Source organism: Podarcis tiliguerta, assembly GCF_965153285.1.
Source record: "Podarcis tiliguerta genome assembly, chromosome: 1".
Lineage (NCBI taxonomy): Eukaryota > Metazoa > Chordata > Lepidosauria > Squamata > Lacertidae > Podarcis > Podarcis tiliguerta.
Genome location: NC_139534.1, coordinates 513250 through 535987, shown reverse-complemented (window position 1 = coordinate 535987; position 22738 = coordinate 513250). Strand labels below are relative to the sequence as shown.

The window sequence follows — 22738 nt, the reverse complement described above, 5'->3', positions numbered from 1 at the left end:
CTGCTCCTGCCAACCTAGCAGTTTGAAAGGACGTCAAAGTGCAAGTAGATAAATAGGTACCGCTCCAGCGGGAAGGTAAATGGTGTTTCCGTGCGCTGCTCTGGTTCGCCATAAGCGGCTTAGTCATGCTGGCCACATGACCCGGAAGCTGTCTGTGGACAAACGCCGGCTTCCTCAGCCAGTAAAGCGAGATGAGGGCCGCAACCCCAGAGTCGGTCACGACTTGACCTAATGGTCAGGGGTCCCTTTACCTTTACCTTTACAATAGCAATGAATGCATGAAATCAGCTCACAAAACATTGTCTCACCTTATTATAATGAATAAGATTCCATCGTTTATCCATTAAGAAATAGTTGGAAGATTGGGATTCAGATATGTTAAAAAATTCCAAACACTCCTGAAATGGAAAGAAATAAGCAACAGCTGTTATCTTTTGAGCAAATCATATAGGACATAATTTAAAATATCTTATTTGGGTTCCAGAATACTTTTTCATTCAAGAAAGCTATCTATTTTAGACTCTAAATTCCTCCTGCGATCACATCTCATCTCTATAAACCACTGCCTGTAGAAAGGGGGATTTTAAAAACTGCATAGTTTTTCAAGAGGATGAAAGTATTTGCTTCAGATCTGAAATATTGGAGATTCTTTTTAAAAAGTTATATTAACTGATGTAATTCTGCAAGTATTTTATTGGTCATTCTTGTGAATATAAGGCACAAGTAGGAGGGTAGCTGGGAATCCCTTCATGTCCTTAAACAATTCCTTCTGCTTAGGATAAGAGCTGCCTGGTTTCAGCCACGTTGGCATGTTAATGTTGAATAAAATTTTCTTTTATTTACTCTATTTCTTTGCCCCATACACTGGAGGAAATTCATGCTTTTACAAGTCCAGTCTTTACACATCTAAGTTGATACCGGGACAAATAATTCACAGAAAAATGAAGCTTCATATTTCATTACTTCCATAATACTGGTGGATTTGAAAATATAGGCATCAAAACATTGTTCTGAATTGTTTTAATAAAATAGTATTCATACCTTTAACAGAGCTTCAAACTGAGTGTCCTCATGGACTGGTAACTGAGTTGGGATATCACATTCATTTTGCCCATGAACTACAAGGGTCTTGGTGCCTACAAAAAATGTAATATAATATTGTCCTAATATGATTAGTATAATACAAAGTCCAATGTAATTAGTATAATTTAATGTCTTAATATACTATACCAGACTACAAAAGACCAACACTACTGGTAATATTAACCCTTGCATACATGGTTGTTAGAAAAAGAAAAGGGGGGGGGGGATAAAGTACTATTTCAAAGCCACTGTTCAGTGTCTATATTTCAGTTTATATTTATATCCTGCCCTTTCTCCACAGAACCCATGGAACTGTACATGCCCCCCCCCATGTTATTCTCACAAGAACCCTGTGAAATATAGATGCTTTAGTTGAGATTCTTGCATTGCAGGGGGTTAGACTAGATGACCCTCAGGGTCTCTTCCAACTCTACAATTCTATAGGTAGGTTAGGCTTAGAGAGAATGATTGGCTCCAAGTCACACAGTGTGTTTCATGGCTAACTGTGACACAATGCTGGCTCTATTGTGTAGACAGCAATCTTTTGTTCAGAGACATCAACAGCTAGGAAGTGTTTGTGGTTAATATTTTATGAATCCTCAGGGGATACTCTAAGAAAAATAATAATATTTGAGAACTCGGGGGGGGGGTTGTTAAAAAGGATGATTTTTGGATCAGTGTCTTTGTTGTTCACATTACAGCAGACACGGCTAACAGAGAACTTACAAGGACATACTGTATATTGCAACCCTTGGTTATTTCTGGCAGGAATCCAGCATACAAGCTTTGAAGGTTGGTGAGTCTTTGTGTGTCATGCAGGACACTGCAATAAAATGTCGTTTCTGCAGATGGGTACCAGTTCTCCAAATGTTGTGGCTGATTCACCCGCTCTGGTCAACCCCCCCAGTGGAGTTGGAAGAGGGTGGGGAAGTGGCCTGATCAGCCAAAGAGAGTGCCCATCACTGACCTACCAAGTCCTTTGTGGGGGCATATTTAGTTTAGTTTAGCTTTTAAATTATTATTAATAATAATAATTGTATTTTAAAACCCTACTTTAAATTTTAAAACTGGAAATTAATTTTTTAAGAGAATTGACTTTGAATTGTTTAATTAAAAGGAGACCATCAAAAATAATGAGAAAGAAACACAGCAGTGCTGCAGCAGCGAAAAGTAAATATAAGAAGCAAATTCGGCTAAAAGGCCACCGTCTATGTACTGTATAGTGAATTCCATACCAGGCATTGAGGCAGTAACCAGAAGCTTCACTTCACATTGCTCCTTCTTCATAGTCTGTTTGAGATCCTTGAAGAATAGTCCTTCTACATATCCTACAACTTCCCACAGGAAAGTCAGAGTCGCTGAAATAGCATCCATGCCCCATTCACATGGCGTGCGCACAAAATACATGATCAGTCCCACCTATGAATCACAAAGATACAGGCTGCATTTGGCTTAGTTCTGCAAAGAGCACCAGTTAGCCACATATTAGCCCTGCTCTAGAGATCCTCAGTATCAAAGTATAATGTATTGCACACTTTGGAACTCCCTGCCTATTGAGATCAAGCAGGCGTCTTCACTGTACTCTTTTTGGCGCCTGCTATAAAACTTTCTTATTTTATAGCAGGCCTACCAGATGCTTAGAAAGCTGAGGTAATTTTAATCTATTTTAGAATTTTAACTTGTTTTCTCAGTTTTATTATTTTTCTCAATTTTATTATTTTACCTTTTCGTAAATTGCTTTGAGGATTTTTACAATCAAGCAGTGTATAAACAAAAAAATAATAATGAATGTGAAGTCCCCTCAGGGAACACGTGTTGCTGCTTGAAAGAGCCTCTTGACTGAGTCTTCCCATCTAGTTTTCTGTATGCTGTGATTCAGTCAGGAGAAAGAGTTCTAACTTGCCCCTAGCCTGATGAGTGAGATTCATGTAGCTATGAAGACTTTGTCTGACTAGCAACAGCAGCGACCCTGTTCTTTCACAAACTTTTGAATCTTTAGTGATCATCTCTCAGTAATATTAAATCATATTTCAGGTCCACTTTGTTTTGATTCCTGTATTTCTATTTCTTAGACAAACAGGACTATGGGCATCAGAACCAACACCACAATATCAGCCAACTGTATTTTGCCTTTATTACACTTTGGGAACACCCAGCAAGTCTTTTCTTGGGTTTAGGGAGGTGTAAATCAGACCAGTGTTTATATTTTGGAGAAATGTGTAAATAATGGTTACAGTTTTGGTTCTGCAAGGGACTCAGAACAGCTTACCAAGTAATTAAATAGAATATGGGATGTCTGGGCAGGGAAGTCTCCAATGTTGAGCAGAAGTTTCCTCAGCATATACATCAACTCATCCTAGAATAAGAGCAGAATTTGCTTTTCAGCTTTATTACTTTCTTCTCAAAATTTAACTCACTTTTACTCTTTTCATCAGAAAGGATCCACTCCACAAATACATATGAATACCTTCCATTGGTTAACTTCACGGCTTCTACTAGGATAAATTATTGTACCCAACTTCCACCCCTGCCAGCTGGACAGGCTTCCCAGTCATCCACTTTCATGTTAACTAAACTGGAAATCCATAAAACCTGGAATGAAGGTACAGCTATGTACCCTAGTCTTGTCTCAAAGTGTTTGGGGCAATCAATCAATCAATCAATCAATAAATCAATAAATGTATTTGATACTAGTATCAACACATAAAAGTTAAAACCTTCATATGAAGGTAACATTTCTCTAAGATAAATATGTTTTCAAAAGGCAGAATATGAGGTTTGACCAGGGCTTTTTTCCAGCCAGAACTCAGTTCCAACACCTCTCAGGTGGGCACCATTGTTTTTCTAAGAGAACAAGGGAGGTGTTCATGGTGAATTCCAGCAGCTCTTTTTCTAGAAAAATAGCAATGGGTTTAACCATTCAAATTGGTCATAGCTCAGTGACAAAGAGTTGCTTATAAAACAGCTACTGAACTCCATATTTCATTAACATGTTCAAATAAACCTGAAAGCTGTGAGTTTCACTAATAAAATTATTTCCCAGAAGTTCCCCAGCCATCCTTGTTTCAAAGGTATCTTCTTATGTACCCATTGACAATATAACATTACAAAGACATACAAGAAGTTCCACTGGTACATTAATTTTAATTGTATACTAGAAAATAGAGTCTCTACCTGTCGATTGCTGATCGTAAGTTTCTCCAGAAAATGCCGAAGAACTGTAGAAGGATCTTCAATGAGACAGTTCCACAGGACTTGCTGAGCCACGGCACTCACTGCACAAGACAAAACGAGAGGGCTAGTCTGGGCCCCATTTCAGGAAAAAGTAAATGTCACATGGCAATAACTAATGGTTCACATTTTTTTCTTTAGCTAGGCCAGGTCCCACCTAGCCTTGTGAGTCTAAAATCAACTTGATTTTTTAGTTTACTTCTCTCTTCTGCACATAACCAATTCTTTGTGTTTATTTTAAATTATGAGCCATCTGATTGCAACTGTGTTTTCACCTTTCCATGCAAAACTTAAGTTGCTTCCCAATAAAGATCTTTAGAACAGCTGAGGCACTGCTATTCTACAACTGCCTGAAGTGGAAGTTCCACATTTGCAGTGCAATTCTATACAGGTCTACTTGGAAATAAGTCCCACTAAATATAACAGAATTTACTTCTGTTATATAATACAGGACTGTTATGTTATATTAGGACTGCAGCCTTATAGTACTACATTATATAGTGATATCTTTGCTATGGCAATGATCCTTCTACAATATTTTACTTTTACTTAATTACTGCTTATTTAGTGAAATATGGAACCTGGAAATAGGAAACTTTTGAATACTTCAAAAGCACACTAAGTGCTAGGAATCAAGGAGGCAAATGCATGCTCCAGTTACAACATGAGAAAATGATACTTTAAATGGCTGTTATGCCCTAACAATCCATTTATGGAACCAACCATGGGATTATATAAAATTTATTCCTGTAAATTGCTTCAGTTATTTTGTAGAATGCAACAAATCAATTGACCTAATTCAGGCAATAAAACAAACCCCTCTGCCTATAACAGAAAGATAAGGATTTCTCTACCAGCTAGATCCTGATTTTAAGTGCTAAAAGGAGGGTGAATGCTTTAAGAGTTTTAGGCTGCAAAACAAACAAAAAAACCACAACCCTTCCTTTTTGATAGGGAGGAAAGCTAACAACATAAACACCACCAGAAAAAAAAACCTCTCCCCCCCTCTTTTCCACTGGTGGGGGTGAGTGTGAGGGGAGAAAGAAGAGCTTTTCAATTCTTTGGGGTTTTTTTTTTGGGGGGGGGGGGTTCCTCCTGGATTGTTAGCAGCCTCTGAATCAATAGCTGAGCTCTTAGTGTAAAGATACCAGTGAAGCTGAAAAGAGTTTGCTGGTTTGTGTGAGGGCTTGTCCTCATTTCTTATTGGTTAGGAGGGAGAGAGCAAACAAAGCAGGAGAAAAGGTGGCTGCAAATTGTCTACAAATTATCGGTAAGGTGCCCCCTGGGAAGCTGTTAAGTCTCCACCTTTTATTCACCAGTATGTTGCCTTGTTGAAACACTTATCACGATGTTATTTCAATACCAGTATTCAATGATATGGCAATTTATCGCACAGCCCAAATTACTGCACTGTCACATTCATTTTAATTATTCTAAAAACCCTTAAAACTAAAAACACCTGCTACTCCATCCTCCCGGACTTCTCCGTCTTCCATTAAGTGGACAATAGGGAGCACAGCTGCACAAATACATGCTGGGAAGACTGCCTGTGGGGGTTGGGGCACATGATGATTTGGTGTGTGCTCTGTCGTGTGTTCCTCATCTAGGGGGGAAAACAAACAGATATAGTGTAAATGGAGTCCCGCTTAATAATGAGTCTGTTTCCCATAAGAAAACATTGCAAATATGGAAACAGAAACACATTCCCAAACTGCAATCTAATCCAGCACTGACTGCAAGTTAATTCAAGCATTCAAAAAGGAGAAGGGAGTTTGAAAGCATGGCGAGATCTTAAGAGCCCCCACATACATAAATTATACATAAATATAATTGAAGCTTGTCACTCCTTCGACTGAAACCATATACAGTGGTAGCTCGGTTTAAGAACAGCCTTGTTTACGAACTATTTGGTTTACGAACTCTGCAAAACTGGAAGTAGTGTCCCAGTTTGCGAACTTTACCTCGGTCTAAGAACGGAATCCAAACGGTGGAAGGGCACCGGCAGCTGGAGGCATCCTTAGGGAAAGCGCGCCTGGGTTTAAGAATGGTTTCGATTTAAGAACGGACTTCCGGAACAGATTAAGTTCGTAAACCGAGGTACCACTGTACCTTAGATACCTGCTATACAGACCTGCCAGTGTGTTAAGATCTATGAGAGAAGCCCTCATGGTAAGTTACCCTACTACATAGTAAACTGAGGGACTGCCTTCTTGGTGATGGTGCATCAATTATGGAATTCCCTTCCCTGAAGGGAAATCCAGCTGGTTCTGACTCCTGTGAGGCTTAGGAACCAGCTAAAGAATCACACTTTTGCTTTGGCATTTGCAGGGTATTTGGGCCTGTTTATTCTTATTATTTTAGTTTTTTTCTGACTGTTGAGAGTAATGTAATATATTGATTCCTCCTGTCTTACTACATACTACATTTTATGTAAGCCACTCTGGGACTGCTATCACAATACACAATGGGTTTTAAATAAAATAAAAATAAATGAAATCCCTGATTCAAGCTATAAGCAAAGCCAAATGTATGTAACAGACAAAGCAGCTCCACCAGGCTCTTCCCTCCCATCACCTGTCACCTGACAGGACCCATGCCATCAGGCTGCAGTGATTGAGGGGAGGGATTGATGGGAAGCAGAGTCATTCCTTTGGCTCTGCTGAGAAACCAGCTCCATTGGGCTCCTTCTCTGCTGGAACCAGTCATGTAACTTTAACGACTGGTCCCTGAGATGGTTTGCTTTTCCTCTGGGAGGAAGAAGGTATAAATGCTTTGAATAAATACATAATCAATGCAAGAAAGAATCTATGGCATTTAACAAGACGATCAATATCCAGTCTTAAACTGCATTACCTTCAGCACTGGCTGCTGAACGCACTGACCAAACTGAGCCACGGCGGAAGGAGTAGTTCCTGTGAGATGTGCTGGAGGTGCAGGATGGGCTTACAGAGAGACGGCGGGACGCCAGGTTGGCAACTTCTTCTACTGACGGAACAAATAGTAGATGTAAATTTTGGTTTCTAAATCCCAGTCCTATGCTGGTGTACTGGCCACAGTGATCCATGCGATGGTCACCTCCAGGCTTGACTACTGTAATTCGCTCTACGTGGGGCTGCCCTTGAAGCTGAAACTCCAGCAGGTGCAGAATGCTGCAGCGAGGCTCCTCACGGGGTCTCTGCCATGGGAGCATATTCACCCAGTGCTTTTCAAGCTGCACTGGCTCCCGGTGGAGTACAGGGTCAGATTTAAGGTGCTGCTTTTGACCTTTAAAGCCCTTCACGGCCTAGGACCCTCGTACCTACGGGACCGCCTCTCCCGGTATGCCCCACAGAGAGCCTCAAGGTCCATAAATAGCAACACCCTAGTGGTCCCGGGCCCTAAGGAAGTTAGATTAGCCTCAACCAGAGCCAGGGCCTTTTCAACTCTGGCTCCGGCCTGGTGGAACGCTCTGCCTCATGAGACCAGGGCCCTGCATGATCTGATTTCTTTCCGCAGGGCCTGTAAAACAGAGTTGTTCCGCCTGGCCTTTGGCTTGGAGCCAATTTGATTCCCTCCCTCCCTCTCTTTTTTCTTTTCCTTTCTCCTCCTGCAATGAGGCTACATTTTAATATTTTAATGTTCCATTATTTTAATGTTGCATTTTACTTTTGTTTTTAAGTTGTAATCACTCATCTTGTTTTTATTATTGCTTGTAAGCTGCCCTGAGCCCGGCCTTGGCTGGGGAGGGCGGGGTATAAATAAAAATTATTATTATTATTACTACTGTGATGACCTAGCTCAACAGTGAAAAACTCAAGTCAGACTTTTATTCCAAGTTGTTAACAATTGTTAGCGAACTGAATGCTTTTTAAACAACCAGACTGCTGGGAGGAGCACAGAGAGAAGAAACACCATGGTGCACCTATAGCAGCAAAACCAGATGCCTTCATCTGCCCCAGCTGCAACAAGACAAGCCTCAGTCTCCAAAGCAGGCACTGTAACTCTCCGAAGGTTTGACTTCAACCCTGGAGAGAAATGGGTGCCAGCTGGCAACAACAGCCAGGTGGTTCCCAATCCAGATCAAGATCGCACGGAGGACAGTTCTGATCCAGATTGGGGATTGGGCACGGCTTCTATTTGCTTCAGGAGGAAACTCCCATTGTCACCATCTTCCATATAACACCCCCCTCAGTCCTCAAACAACTGAATCTGAGCTTCTCCTGTCTTCTTTTGGGGTTATGCAGTTTCCTGGAGTGTCAATCCTGTCAAGGCTGCCAGAGAACCTTGCTGCCAACCCTGAATATTTAAAGACTATTGTTACTGACACACACTTTCCCCACTCCATTTTTAATAAGCAAGGGCAATTACTTTAAGAAAAAAATAGCTACATCAATCCTGTTTAAAGTAATGTACGGAAATGAGGACTGTTCTAGTCTTCTTGTGCTCATTTCACAACAAACCTTGAAAAAGCTCTCAGTCTTTTTTGTGGTTACTTCAACAGGTGACAATGCTAATAAATTGTGCTCAAAGCCACTAAGTGCTGCTCCTACTTCTAATCATCAACTGAATCAACACTTGCTCCCTTGTAACCTCGAATTATCTCTACTGCAATAAAATCATGAGCAATTTATGAAGATTATATTACATCCCCAGTACATTTGCCTTATCAGACTCTAGTAATCACACCTTCCTCTTCCTGCTCCACGCTTGGGGAACAGCTGGGCTCATAGCAAGCTTCCTGGGTGATGGGGATAGCAGTGATCAGACTAGCTTCTCGGCCCAGACGTTTTTTCTCTTCTTCCTGCTGCAGATTCTTGAGAATATGTTCTGCTCGCTGATGAGAACGTGACACTGCCCGGGCTGAAAATGACTTCTGTAAGCAAACCATTGGGTAGGAGGCAGGCTATGTGAATGAGTTTGCTTGGGTTTTATACAGCACATTTTTTATTTATCATCCATCCATCCACATTTTGCAGTTTATGAGTATTCTGATTAAGTTTTTAACATGGACATAATTTACTAACAACCTTAATAAACTATGGAAACATTCGAAGCAATTTGTTAATAGAGACTACGTACATCAGAAATGTAGCCAGTTCACACTATGTCTACTACATGTGGTATATTACAACAATCTAATGCAACTTTACATGGAAGTAGGCGCCATGGTATTGGTTTATAAATCACAACACTGCTGCCTGCATTGCATGCAGAGATGCTGTATTGTATTGTCTCCCATGATTGCTTGTTATGGGGTGGTTCAACTAGTACTTGTGAATGGTGCTTGCTGTCAAAGAGAGGTTCCAGGCTCAATTCAAGGTGAAGGTTATTCCTTCTATAAAGCCCTCTAGAGCATTTTATCACACTGACTGAAATCACTAAGGAATGCCCCCAAAATGGGAAGAACTGGTTGTTGAAACAGAGGAAGGTTCTAGTCCCTTGTAATTCAGTTCCAAGTGAGGTTTGATACCGACTAACCCTAAAATATGTTTAAAACCAAATAAATGAGAATGTGTCAAACCTGCCCACTTTCCCTCACTGAGTACAGTGGTACTCGGGTTACAGACGCTTCAGGTTACAGACGCTTCAGGTTACAGACTCCGCTAACCCAGAAATAGTACCTCAGGTTAAGAACTTTGCTTCAGGATGAGAACAGAAATTGTGCTTCGGCGGCGCAGCAGCAGCGGGAGGCCCCATTAGCTAAAGTGGTGCTTCAGGCAGGAGCACTCCCTCTTCGCTCAAGAGGCTTTGTGTTGCTTTCGCTGAAGCCAGGAGAGCAAGAGGGATTGGTGCGGACTGATCCCTCTTGCTCTCCTGGCTTCACGGATAGCCACGCAAAACCTCTTGAGTGCAGCTGGAGCACTCCTGCCTCTTTGCTCAAGAGGTTTTGCATTGCTTTCTTGTTTTCCTTCACGAAAAACTAGGTGTGTCTTATGGTCAGGTGCGCCTTATAGAGCGAAAAATACAGTGTATTTTTTCCCAATTTTTTTGTTTAAAATTGAGGGTCATCTTATACATGGAATGTTGCAATTATTTATTTCAGGCTCAAAAAGTAGGGGTTGTCTTATACATGGGGGCATCTTATATATGGAAAAATATGGTAATTGCTTTGTCTCCCCTCATTCTTGGATATTCATGGGAAGACCACAGATTTTCTCAAATACCCTTGCTTTTCTGAACAACTTCAGAAGATTTTGGGTGTTTATCCTCATGAAAAAGTATTTTTGCAAACTAATGCACATTATAGCAGCAGGCTACCTCAAGTGGTTTACCATGTGCATGGGTATATTGGTTCTGGGTTAACAGACACCCACAAAGATGTACATTCTGATGCAGATTTGGCCTCTGCTTTTTCAATGCTGCTTGTGCATACTTTACATATATAGACACTCCCCATGGAGTGGAACTTTCTCATGGAGAGGGAATTGTATGGAATTGGACATCTGGAGGACTGCTGTAAAAGTAAAATATTTTTATTTAGACCAATTTTTATTGATGAGCTCCATCCCTTTTTAGTAAAAGCATTTGTTGAATTCAATGTATTTATATTTTGTCCCTGGACTTGGTCTTTTTATTCAGGATAAAAAAGCTGCTTTAATGGCTGTGTTTTTATGGCTGTGTTACTAATCTAAGATCCCTAGAGCTATTTGTTTGCTTTTCTCCAACACTATTAATATTGTTGATATAATATTATTATTAATAGTAATTCATGCATTGAGAGAATCATTAAAATGATTTTAAAAACCCACATCCCACATTATTTTTCATGTTCTATGAAATGTACTAAAAATGTATTTCAAAGACACTTAAGCAGTTATTTGGGTGCCTTTTACCTGCATGTCTTGTTTTGCGACTGTCTCACTCTTCTCACAAGCAGCATATCATTCAAAAAATAATGCCTACTTCAAGAAGATTTTTTACTTACGGATTGGTCTTCATTAATTGGGTCCTGGACGCTCCCACTACACTGTGGAACCCATGGAGGGTCAAACATGGGGACGGATGGCATTCCCAGAACTGGGGATGGGAGTGTGAAGTTAATGCTAGGTGGAGGAATCTAGGAAAAAAAGATCAAGACATCAAACTGGGGGAGAAAGAGACTCACATAACCAAAAGCTACTGTAGAAACAAATCCCTTCTATCTATACTAAATATTTCCTGTTTCAGGAATGAGGAAATGTTCCAGAGTCCAAATATGAAAGGCCATTTAATTTCATCCATGGGATAAAGATGGAATTACAAGCTTCATTATGAAACAAGAAGTGAAGGCTAATGATTCTTTAAACTAAGTAACCTATTGTTATGAAAGACATTTGATTTATTTATTTTTAGAAGAAAATAACCTCATATATTTCCCTGTGTGGGATGTCAGCCTCACATAAGCAACATGTTTCACTGTAATTAATGCATGAAGGGATTAAGAGCATAGAGCAAGCCCTCCTGCCAGCTTTAGCTAGGTCACACTCCCTCAGCTTGGGAGGAAGGGTTACAAAGCATATTCTGTCACTCTGTGTGGCCAACGCAGTGTCAAAGCCACCTATACCTACAACAATAGGGGAGAAAGCTTTGATCCAGGAAGATCCACTCTAGTATCAGACCAAAGGCCTATCTAGTCTAGCATTCTGTTTTCACAGAAGTTAACACAGCTTAATAACCTCCTAGCTCCCAGAAAGCTGGATATAAGATGTGAGTATGTATCATATCTTCTTACATTTGTCTGCTACTCCCAATAAATCAGATGTGGTATAATGAATGGGATAGTCTGTGTAGAGTATTCCTTATCCTGTGTGACTAAGAATGTGGCCTTCCTGTGTTCCTGTGCTGTTTTCCTGTTGCATCTCTTGGAGGCCTGCGTAGGTGGAGTTCTCTCGCACAGTGCCTTCTGTACGACCCTGACACGGAAAGCTCCAACTCTCTAAGTTGATGTGATGACCCTGTTATCTAACTATACACATCCCCTGCTTATTACTACAGACTAGAAGAATGTTAAGTGCACTCTATATAATCCCTGCGTACCACCCTATCTATCATAGATTAGTATGTCCCTGTACTGTTTCTATCTAGTAAGATGTGTAATGCCTGCATGTAACCCTATCATACGTGTATGTAATACGTACGATGCCTGTACGTACCCCACGTGTAACCAATCAGCACCAAGCGCATATGCTGCAATGGGGGTAATATACAATAAAAGGGAGTCTCTTAGCCTCGATCTAGGAGATGCCTCCCACATGGACACCTTCGACTCGTCTCCCAGTTATTTCCAACCCAACATGTCTGAGCTGTCACATGACCTTAACCCGTGTTCAATTTATTGCCACAGAATGTTTCAGACTCCTTAAAGACGTCAACAGTGTTAATTATAGTCATATTATAAAGGGAGTCTCATATTCTCCCCATTGCATCTTGCTAAGTTTTAATTTTATTTTATTTTACTGTAAGTGGTTGTCTAAATTCAAAGTCTAAAAAATGTGTTGTATGGAAAGTTAAAAAAGGAAAACAAAACAAAACAGGATTTTGAAGGTGTATTCTGGTGCCACAACTCGAACACTTAATTGTACCAGACAGTGTCACAAAGCCACTTCCGAACCTGAGCAGGAGGTGGGGTTGCAGCTTCACGCCCACCCCACGTGAGCGGGGGCTGGTTTCAGCCCCCGCGAGAGCAGGGGAATTCCGGCCGCGTTGTTCCCCCCAGCCAGCCAATCAGGTGGCTGGGGGGCGGGGCCTGCCCTATTTAGGGCTGGCGCGACCAGGCTCGTCCTCTCTTGCTGGCATGTTGCCCGCAATTAGGGCCAGAGCGGCAGCGGAGGGCCCCCCACCACCTCTATGGTGTTAACCCTTCCCGTGTCTCCAGCAAATGGGCTGGAGCCGGATAGTCGATAGGACCAATGCCTAAGCCAATGCCTCTCATTCCTGAATTCAATAAAGTTGTGGCCTAATTCGCCCATTTAACCTTAAATTATGGTGTCTTGTGTCTTCATTTATCCTGGTGGGGGGCGGGAACTCGCCACACAATTTACCTTAAAGATTTGCTGAGCTCCTTCCTCCATCCGAGGCCACACCTGATACCTAAATCTCCAGAGGGTGTGGAATTTAAGAATGGCATTCAACCTTTGCACTGCCTCAGGGTGATGAAATTCAGACATCAGCATATCCGACACTGCCTCTGGCACTTTCACAGCACATAGAAGGAACATGGCAGCTGCAGGAAGCAAATATTTCATGAATGGTGTGTATCTGTTTTTAACCTCTTATGTTTGTGTGTGTGTGTGTGTGTGTGTGTGTGTGTTGCTGTAAAATTCTTTGTTTTTTAATGACATACTCATAAAGAAATAAGAAAACCTGGGAGACACCTTAATTTTAAAAAGCAGTTCTGGAGGATGTAGTTCAGAACTATGCCTTTGATTGGTTCTTTGAGTAAATGGTTAGGAAACTGCTGTTTTATGAGGAGATCTGGCAGCACATGGGGAGCTACTGTGGGCCACTCATTATAAATTTCCTGTGTGGAAAGCATGAATACTACATGCAGCAAGAAGAGAAAGGGTGTGTGTGTGTGTGTGTGTATGTGTACTGTCTTAGTACATGTAGTAGCATAAGCAAGGGTCACATAATACCAGAATAACACGACTGTTCCAGGGGACAGAAAATTCCCAGGATCCAAAGCTGGGGGAACTGCTATGGGACTCTGTACCACTGCCAAACCCGGATCACTAATATTGCACGCTTGGTAAAGAAAGTTGAATTTTTCATCTTGCAAATTCCAAAAATGAGGGATGCTCAAAAGTTGTAACATTACTTGAGAATTCAAAAGATATTTTGAATAAATGAATATAATTTGCTTGGCAAGTATAAAGTGTGTAAAACTGCAAATAAATCATTCAAAATGTTTGGCAAGTACTTGCAGTTATATAACAGATAAGAGATATACTATATAATTATTATTTAGCATTACCTGACATTTTCAGAAAATTAAAATTGTTTGGTTTTCCAAAAGCAGTTTATGTTGCTTCTTCATCAAATGTAGACTTACTAAGCTAAATGTTGTCCAATCACAAACATTATAGCCTCATTATAATGCCTCACACCCAAAAACATATTTTTAAAGACTTGTCACTGAAGAATTTTACAAAAATTATGTTTTGCCCACTTAAAATGGCTTGAGTGCCAGAGGAAGAGGACATTCTTACCTGCTGCCCCAGCCATGTGCTCATCCATACTGAGCAGCAGTTCCCATGCTGCAGGCTGGATGTCCCCATACATCTCTTCTGTGAGGATGGGCGCTGCCTTAATTAACAATGACAAAGGTGCTGGAGACAAACTCATCACCTGCAGAAAAGGAGATCATGCTGTACAGCAGAGCCAAATAGCAATTAAAAGTAAGAGGACATTTATAGCCCCAAAACATGCTTGATCCGAAGAACGTTCTGCTGAGTGTTTAAGTATGCAGCATTCTCCAAAAGCCCTGCTTGCACCTCATCAACCTTGTTCAACGAGACTTATAAGTGGAGATTTTTATCCCATCTGCATTTGTACTGAAACTATTTTTAATTGTTTTTATACATGGAATCATTTCATATTGTTTTACATTTTCCTTCTCTGTGGTTGTAGACAGCTTTATCTGTTCTATAACGCTGAATTTTATTATTGAGGGTATGGGATGTTAGAGTAGTATCTGTAGTGGAGAATATGTCCCCCTGGGGTCCCACCCTACAGTCCGCTCTCACCTGTAGCTCCTAGAAGCTGTCAGCATGTGACAGTGGCCACACCCTGGGAATGGCTTCAACTGGTTAGCTAAGCCAGGTGAAGGTAGCTGATGGGTTTCAAGCAGAAGTTAGGGACTTCTGCTGCATGTGAAGACAAGCTCTGGCAGATTGAGTGGAAGAGACCAAGAGTGGGTCCAATGGTCAAGAAGGTGGTTTCTGCACATCCTAGAGGGAAGTGAGGGGCAGATGGGGCTTGCCAACCTGGGAAGTTAGTCCATCTAGAAAAAGTGAAACTTTGATCCTAAACCTCCACTACCTTGCGGGGCATCTTTGGAGAAGAAAAGGCTAAGGAACAAAGCCTACACAAATCTGGAGTGGAGTCCCTAAGCCAGTTGGATGGCGCTTTGTACACTTCCTTCCAGGAACTCCTGTAGCCAAGCTGATGCCAAACATTTTGCTCTTCTTTCCTATGGACCACATCAGCGAGCACGAGAGGGAGGGTCTTGTTGTCTGGGCAGCCCGGGATCTCAATACACACTTGAGGCTTGAGCCTTCTAGAGGTCACGTCAGTGCTCCTAACGCACCTCACAGACCCACATCCATTGTCTCTCGCGAGATGGATACCAATAACATTTTATCATTATAAGCTGCCCTGAGGCCTCATGGGGGGGTATTAAACAAACAAACAAACAAATGAAAGAATGAAATCCATTGCCTAATTCAAGAATATTACATTTAACAATTTTGAGTGTATTTCTTGTCCAAAGGACCAGGGATATAGGTATGCACATGCTTCTTTGTTCTTTATATATTAACTAATTTAAAAAAATAATTAAAGGAAAATTACATTTCACTTGCAGGTCCTTCATTAAATCCAATACGTTTTTCATTCATATTTTTTTGGAAGCCGCCCAGAGTGGCTGGGGAAGCCCAGCCAGATGGGCGGGGTTTAAATAAATTATTATTATTATTATTACAAATGAATCTGTTTCCAGGCCACTGGCTATTTTGTATTCTTATACAGAGCTTAAAAATATTGTGTTCAGTGCTAGGGCAACACAGCATATTATGAGTGCATTTTTAAAACCAAGTAACTGTTTGAAAAGGAAAACACAGTCCTTCGTCTGAAAAAAACTATAATCTATTCTGGACATATTAATAGACTCAAGAGATTCATAGAATCAGAGTTGGAAGGGATCCTGAGGGTCATCTCATTCAACCCCCTGCAATGCAAGAATCCCCCAACATGGGGCTCAAACTCAACAATCTGAAATTAAGACCGACGTACCTACTACAATAAAGACCTTTTCCCATGTTATGTGATGCATACAAGTGGATGTGAAATCATACAACCTATCACACATTCTTTCCAGGGGCATGCATGCAAAAACAGTGCCCTAGGACAGGCAGGGTCACTTAGAATATTTCTGCAGGTACAGAGTCTTGTGATTGTTACAGGGGTCCAGGAAGCAAAGACAGCTTACATTTGGACACAGTGGGCTTATCTTTAATAATTTTGCACATTGCTGCTGCAGCAGTGGACCTGGACGACAATTCGTGGGCACACAGAGGAATACAGGAGGGTGAAAGTCAATGGCATAATGGTATATGAAATTAAAAAGGCAGGAACTCAAACGGCAGCTGGGATCATAAAGATGGGAACTGGGAATTGAGATGGTAGCCGGGAGTACTGTTTGGGCAGAGGGTGGCTCAAATAGTGAACAACAATGAAGGGTGGAAGTAGTGGAACCCAAAAAAGATGCATTCAAATAGAGACTAAAGAACTTCATAGAACTTTAATGGCAGCTGTGAAAGTGAGTATAAGGATGACCACCTCAAGGACAGCCAAGTGCCCTGAAGGCAAATAAAATGGGTGCAAGATGTGGCCACAGCTGTGCGCTGACCAACTTAGTCCAAACAATTCATATCTTTCAACTCAGTGACAAACATTACTTCAGGGAATTAACTGTAGAAAATCACTTTAATTAATAATTAGACACTGGGAATTAATTGTAGAAGGAATCACCAAGGAGATGATTCTGCCAACCAGAAACAGAAGGAAGAATGGAGACAACAACAGAATTAATTAAATTGGTGACTCCAGAAGCATGAGGAAAAATTCCTGGCCAATTAGAGGAAAACACACAAACCTAAGCACAAGATACAGACAAACCAGAGCAGCAAGTCAACCAAAATACAAAAGGGGTCCTGAGCACACATAGCAAAAACAGACACTGAAGTACAAGCCTGAAAAAACCAGAAATTACATTAACACCTATAAATCTCAAGTTGGTATCCAAAACCATAATTATATGGCTGACGACCTCTGACCAAAAGACTGACTCTAGCACAGGGCCAAATCATGCAATGAATCAGGCAACTTTAAAGCTCCTGCCTTCAAGTACTAAGAGAAGCTAAACCTACCTGGTTCCAGTACACCAGCACAGGAAGAAAATGCTTGCATTTTTTAGTCTTGCAAGAATGGCCTAATCTAGCGGTTCCCAATCTTTACCAACCACGGACCACTTGAAAACTGCTGAAGACCTTGGTGGACCATTTAATGATTCTGCCCCCAGCCTGTCTGTTGTAACAATTATAATGCACTGTGTGTTTTTAATTATATTTTAATTGCTTCTTTTATTTCTTATATTGTATTTCATTGCATTACAAATTTAATTCCATGAAATTTAATTTCTAAAGGGTTCTTCACAGACATGCCGTGGACCGCCCAAATCAAGGGGACACATATATTAAAGACAAAAAAATTATGTTCCATTAGCTAGTCTGTCAGTCCTGTAGGTGACACACTCATTACCTGATGCCTGATGTATTTCAGCATTCCAGAATCCTTCTTTCCTTCAAGGTTGGAATCTGTCATTCTCTTCTTCAAGGAGGGTGTTCTCAGGCATGACTTGTCTGAACACTGAAAGAGAATTGGATGGGGGAAATGCTCTAAAAATGTTTTTAGAGGCCACCTTACTTGTGAGGGGAAACTGATCTCACAAGGTGCCTACTACTAGTACACACACACAAAATAAATGAATTATGGAGCTTTCCCTTTGGTTCTCAGGACATGAGATAAGCTGAAATACCCTCCCTTTTCTGCAACCTGATCTCACATCCAAATATCATGCTAGTACAAGTTTCCCTGGCCAGCATGTTATGAAAAGCTGAGAAATGCCCATGCAATAGTTTAATATGCATTAGGTAGCTGAGTTAACTGGAATAAATGCTTGTGTAACCAAGAAGTATTTTGTCAGCTTGCTTACCTCTTTCTGTTTTTTGCTCCTAGCCACATTGTTTAGTAAGTTATTCTCTTTGAGTGAATCCACAGTGTCTCCATACAGGAGTTTGATGGCTCGGACAAGGCGTGCACAAGAGCGACTATGATGGAGGTAACAGTGAGGGTGGCAGTAGTCAATGTGGGTGCAAATGAAACTCTGCTGGTTGCATAGCAGTATCATCACCTGGAACAAAAAGTATGCCCAGATATTTCAGTAGAGATACAGGGTTATGTTTGTACCAAGAAAAGACCACAAAGAAAATATTGAATATCTCTAGCTATAAATTAATTTATCAGTGAAAAGCAAAATAAGCTCAGCTCAGCATTCAATGCGCAGAAAAAATACTATATTTAATAAATGAAAAACTTATGGGACTTGATTTGTTGCTGACTTACATCTGGCCATGAGGTCTGGAACGACTTAATTTTACCTTTCTTTACTTTGGGGTTTACACCAGGCTTCCTTAAACTCGGCCCTCCAGATGTTTTTGGCCTACAACTCCCATGATCCCTAGCTAGCAGGACCAGTGGTCAGGGATGCTGGGAATTGTAATCTCAATTCCCGCCACCCACGTCCCAAAAAAGTGATACCTTAACTTGTCTCAATGAGAATTTGGGCAGTGAAGGGGAGAGCAAACACTGGAGTAGCTGGGGGGGGGGGTCACCATTCGGCCCAAAAACATATAACTCTACCCTGATGATCAGCTGTGAGTTCTGTGTGCAACAAGCTGAGATTCTAGGACCTCGCCAGTGATCTCTACTTACATGCAGCCAAGACATATTCCGGTGATAGTTCTCTTCGGTGCCTGTGCTGCTTAATACTTCAGGTTCTATACTGGGTTCACTTGCACTCCAAGGGCTTCCTTCTTCAAAAGAAAACAGACACACCCAAGTAGTTTGGTTTTTTCCATGCTTCCTGTGGTTTTTTTTTTAAAAAAAACTATGGTATATGCTTGTAATCCAGGCCAGTTTCTTAATGTTACATGTCCTAAAGGGTGCCAGAAATGACATGCCATTAGCATACCAGCCTAATGAGTCAAACACTGATGGAGTAACATTGGCTATTCTCAACAAATGTCAGACATTTCCCCTTATTCTCATTCCCAACCCAACCTTCTTCTATGGCCCCGATTATCCGCTGGGCTGGAAATTACAAGCATAATTCATAACAGCCATTGAAAGAACAACTAATCAGGGATAAACGTTACTCCCTTTTCTGGAAGAGGGGAGGGTTAAGTAAAGAGAAGGAGAATTCTTGCATCGTCAAGATGCTGCAAAATTGTTGGTTTCAGTGATCTGCATTGACTGGGCTCTGTGGTTAAAAAACAACACCAAATGTATGGTCCTGCAGCGGCAGCACTTTTGCTATAACTACTGCTGCCGCATACAGGCTACAGCCCTACGAGGTCCCATCAAAGGACTCTAAAACGCCTGGGAATGAAAGGGGGAAAAATCCTGACAAAAGCTAGAGGACAAAGGCAGGGGGAGGGCTCTCTCTGACCCCAGAGTTTCCTGGATGTATTTATTGCCAAATGGGCCTTCCAATTTGCCAGACCTTTAGCACAAAATCTGAGTATTGGAGATTGTAACATTAGGATTGGCTTAGTAAGAGACATGGCTTACTTCCAATTAGTTCTTCCCTGCCCTTTCTTTAAATGAATATGTAGCTGGCTGAACTCGAATTTCCCTGTGGAAGAAAAGAGCATGGGCAATGCCACTGAGACCAGAAGGGTAAAGGAGATTCAAGTGCAGGATTTATCTGTTCCTGACTTTTCTGTATGTGAAATCTTTGGGAACTAATATTTTGGAGATTCACGAGCACACATATATTTATATCTCATACACAGCATCATATATACATATTGTATATATATAGCTATAGGCACAGTACATAATATTGAGATATGTATATATATATGTATATATATAAAATACCACAGCTATTATATATGCCATATAGATATATAATATATGGTATTTTTATATATACCTTTCTAAGCATGGCATGCATCGGGTTGGCAGTCAGGAAAATGCCTGTATAGTGAGTCCATGCACCAAACGTTTAGATTTTTAAAACTTAGCATCCTTTGAGTGGAACAGATCTGACTACCTCGTGTACCAATGGCAGGACTCAATCTCTGCTCTTGCCATGTATTTAAATCATGCAAAAAGTGTGAACTTCTCCTTACTTCAGCTGAAATAACTGGAGGGTCTGCCTAGCCTACAAGCCCTTTTCCTACTTCCCTAGACCTGCTTGAGTTGCTTCCAGGCTCAAGATGCTGCCTCATCATCCCGCTCCCTTTTTAGCCCAGCTCATCTATGTTACCTATGTCAGTGACAGTGTCCCTGCTGTGGGACAGCTGCAGCTCCTCATTCTCAGACTCTGAGTCCTGACGTGATAACTTGGTGCTCTTTAGGCTGCCGGCCCGGCGAATGCTGGACAGGGAACCCCCTTTCTTCACCCGGAAACTGCGGGTTCCTTTAATCTGGAGCAAGCGGGAGCCTCCTATCCTGATCTTCCTGCTGGGAACTGTATTAAAAGAATAAGAAAGGACTTTTTCCCCCTTAGGTTTCCCCATTTAAAAATTATAATTGTATTTTAAATATAGAGATATATATAGTTATATTCCTACCCCTCCATCCCCCCATCCTGCATTGCAGAGCCTTTCCTTCTCTCAAGGAAGACCGGCAAGAGGCTCCCTCCAAAGCCAATGCCAATGCAGCTCTATTAATCATCCAGCAAGGGATACCTTGGCAAAGATGTGACATATTTCTTGCCTGTTACTCAGATTAATTATTATCCTTCAATTCAGTCATTAGTATCATGAAAATGCTGTGTAAGAGGCACTGTTGGAAACCCCATAGCTAAACAATCAAAGCTACAATTTGTGCTCCCCCCACCCCCCTCAAAAAACCCCATGTTGCTCCAGATTTATTCTTCAGCAATATGACGAGAGACAACTTCTATCCTCCAGCTGTTTTGGGACTACAACTCCCATCATCCCTAGCTAATAGGACCAGTGGTCAGGGATGATGTAGCCCCAAAACAGCTGGAGGGCCAAGTTTGGCCATGCCTGATCTACACCATTGCATCTACATCAATTGCTGGCTACCAATGACTGAGTTGTAGACAAGATGCCAGGGGCAAACCTATCCTTCTGCTAGCAGAAGGTTGTTTAAATCTTGTTATAGAATCACAGTGTTCAATCATGCAGCATTCATGATTGTAAATAGGCAGCCTGCTTTCTGAAGCTAAGAGTCTACTTTGCTTGCCCAGTTTCGGTATTACCTTTGAACAGATTGCTGTTTTTGTATATTAAACTTCACCAGAATTTTACAGAAAAAGCAATAACATGTAGTCCAACTGCTTTCAGCAGCTTTCAGGCATTAAAGACATCTGTGGATGCTGAGGTGTGTGTGTGTGTGTGTGTGTGTGTGTGTGTGTGTGTGTGTGTGTGTGTGTTTTAAATGAGCACAAAGATATGGAATGGTTTGAAGCACCAGTCATTTACACATTGTTTTCCATTCAGCTTTAAGGCAGTACATGACATTATGCAAGTCCAAATGTTGCAACACTTAACTGAACATCTACTTAAGATGAACATACTGCACAGGTGCAATGTAGATAAATGATAGCTGTCACTTTTTGAGCAGGGGCAGGCCAGAGAAATGTGCAGTGGTGAGAAGAGATATGTCTAAATTCAACAAAAATGGGTTTGGGAGTATCCTTCTGATTTCTAGACACACTGACACTCTGCCATGAATGCACAGTTCTGCTCAGAGGTGTTCCAGTCTCTAGCATTATTGTCTTAGTTATGTTTTGCATTTAACTGTGTTTGCATTTTAGAGCTACCACAATTAAGGGAATATTTTTGAATGACTTGGAAACAGGTCATGTGATACACTGCCAGAGAGATAATCACATTTGTCTGTTGCAGTCAAAACAACAAAGAGTTTTGAGCAGTGCCTTAAAAAACCTAAAATATTCATTATGGACCACAGTCCTCTTCATCTGATGCATGAAGTAAAGAGGACTTGATACTCCTAAAAAAGTCATGTCTAGTTGATAAAGGTTTTTGTAGCAACGACTTTAAGAAACTACAAGGCAGAAGTCTTTATTGTTTTGTGATGGACTGGAGGCTAAAATCCAGTTTGCTTGATGGTTAGTGCTGGTTAAGATCTCCTGTAATGAAAAACTATTTCTAGGAAACATGTTAACAACAAGAACAACAAAAACAACAGCAGCATCCTGCAGACACTAATATGAGCAAGGCACAACAAACTGAGTAAAACTTATAGTCCTCTGTATGCTGATCGGAATGTAAAATGCTCCAATTGTTTTATAATTTGCATTGCACTGGCTAACAACCTTACAAAATATGTCACTGTTATTCCTATTTATCCAGACCAAAAAAACAACAATTTAAAAAATGGGAGCGAGAGTATGACATGCAATGTC

At 41.1% G+C, this 22738-nt stretch overlaps 1 protein-coding gene across 12 annotated transcripts in view; it reads right to left on the bottom strand.

Annotated features, from left to right (window-relative positions):
• The window catches only part of UNC80 (unc-80 homolog, NALCN channel complex subunit), a 160537-nt gene that overhangs the window by 39516 nt on the left and 98283 nt on the right, over positions 1–22738 (bottom strand). For 6 of the 12 annotated variants that reach the window (XM_083399560.1, XM_083399566.1, XM_083399568.1 and 3 more), the window contains exons 27-41: positions 20606–20809; positions 19045–19145; positions 18266–18463; positions 17812–17919; positions 14481–14619; positions 13314–13495; positions 11219–11350; positions 8980–9166; positions 7168–7299; positions 5774–5917; positions 4258–4358; positions 3353–3439; positions 2319–2502; positions 1042–1136; positions 309–398 (exon numbers count right to left, since the gene is read on the bottom strand). In XM_083399560.1, the coding sequence (XP_083255686.1) occupies positions 309–398; positions 1042–1136; positions 2319–2502; positions 3353–3439; positions 4258–4358; positions 5774–5917; positions 7168–7299; positions 8980–9166; positions 11219–11350; positions 13314–13495; positions 14481–14619; positions 17812–17919; positions 18266–18463; positions 19045–19145; positions 20606–20809 (2084 nt within the window). The remainder of the gene's footprint in view (positions 1–308; positions 399–1041; positions 1137–2318; positions 2503–3352; positions 3440–4257; positions 4359–5773; positions 5918–7167; positions 7300–8979; positions 9167–11218; positions 11351–13313; positions 13496–14480; positions 14620–17811; positions 17920–18265; positions 18464–19044; positions 19146–20605; positions 20810–22738) is intronic. The other 6 variants (XM_083399571.1, XM_083399562.1, XM_083399563.1 and 3 more) reach the window with 4 other exon arrangements.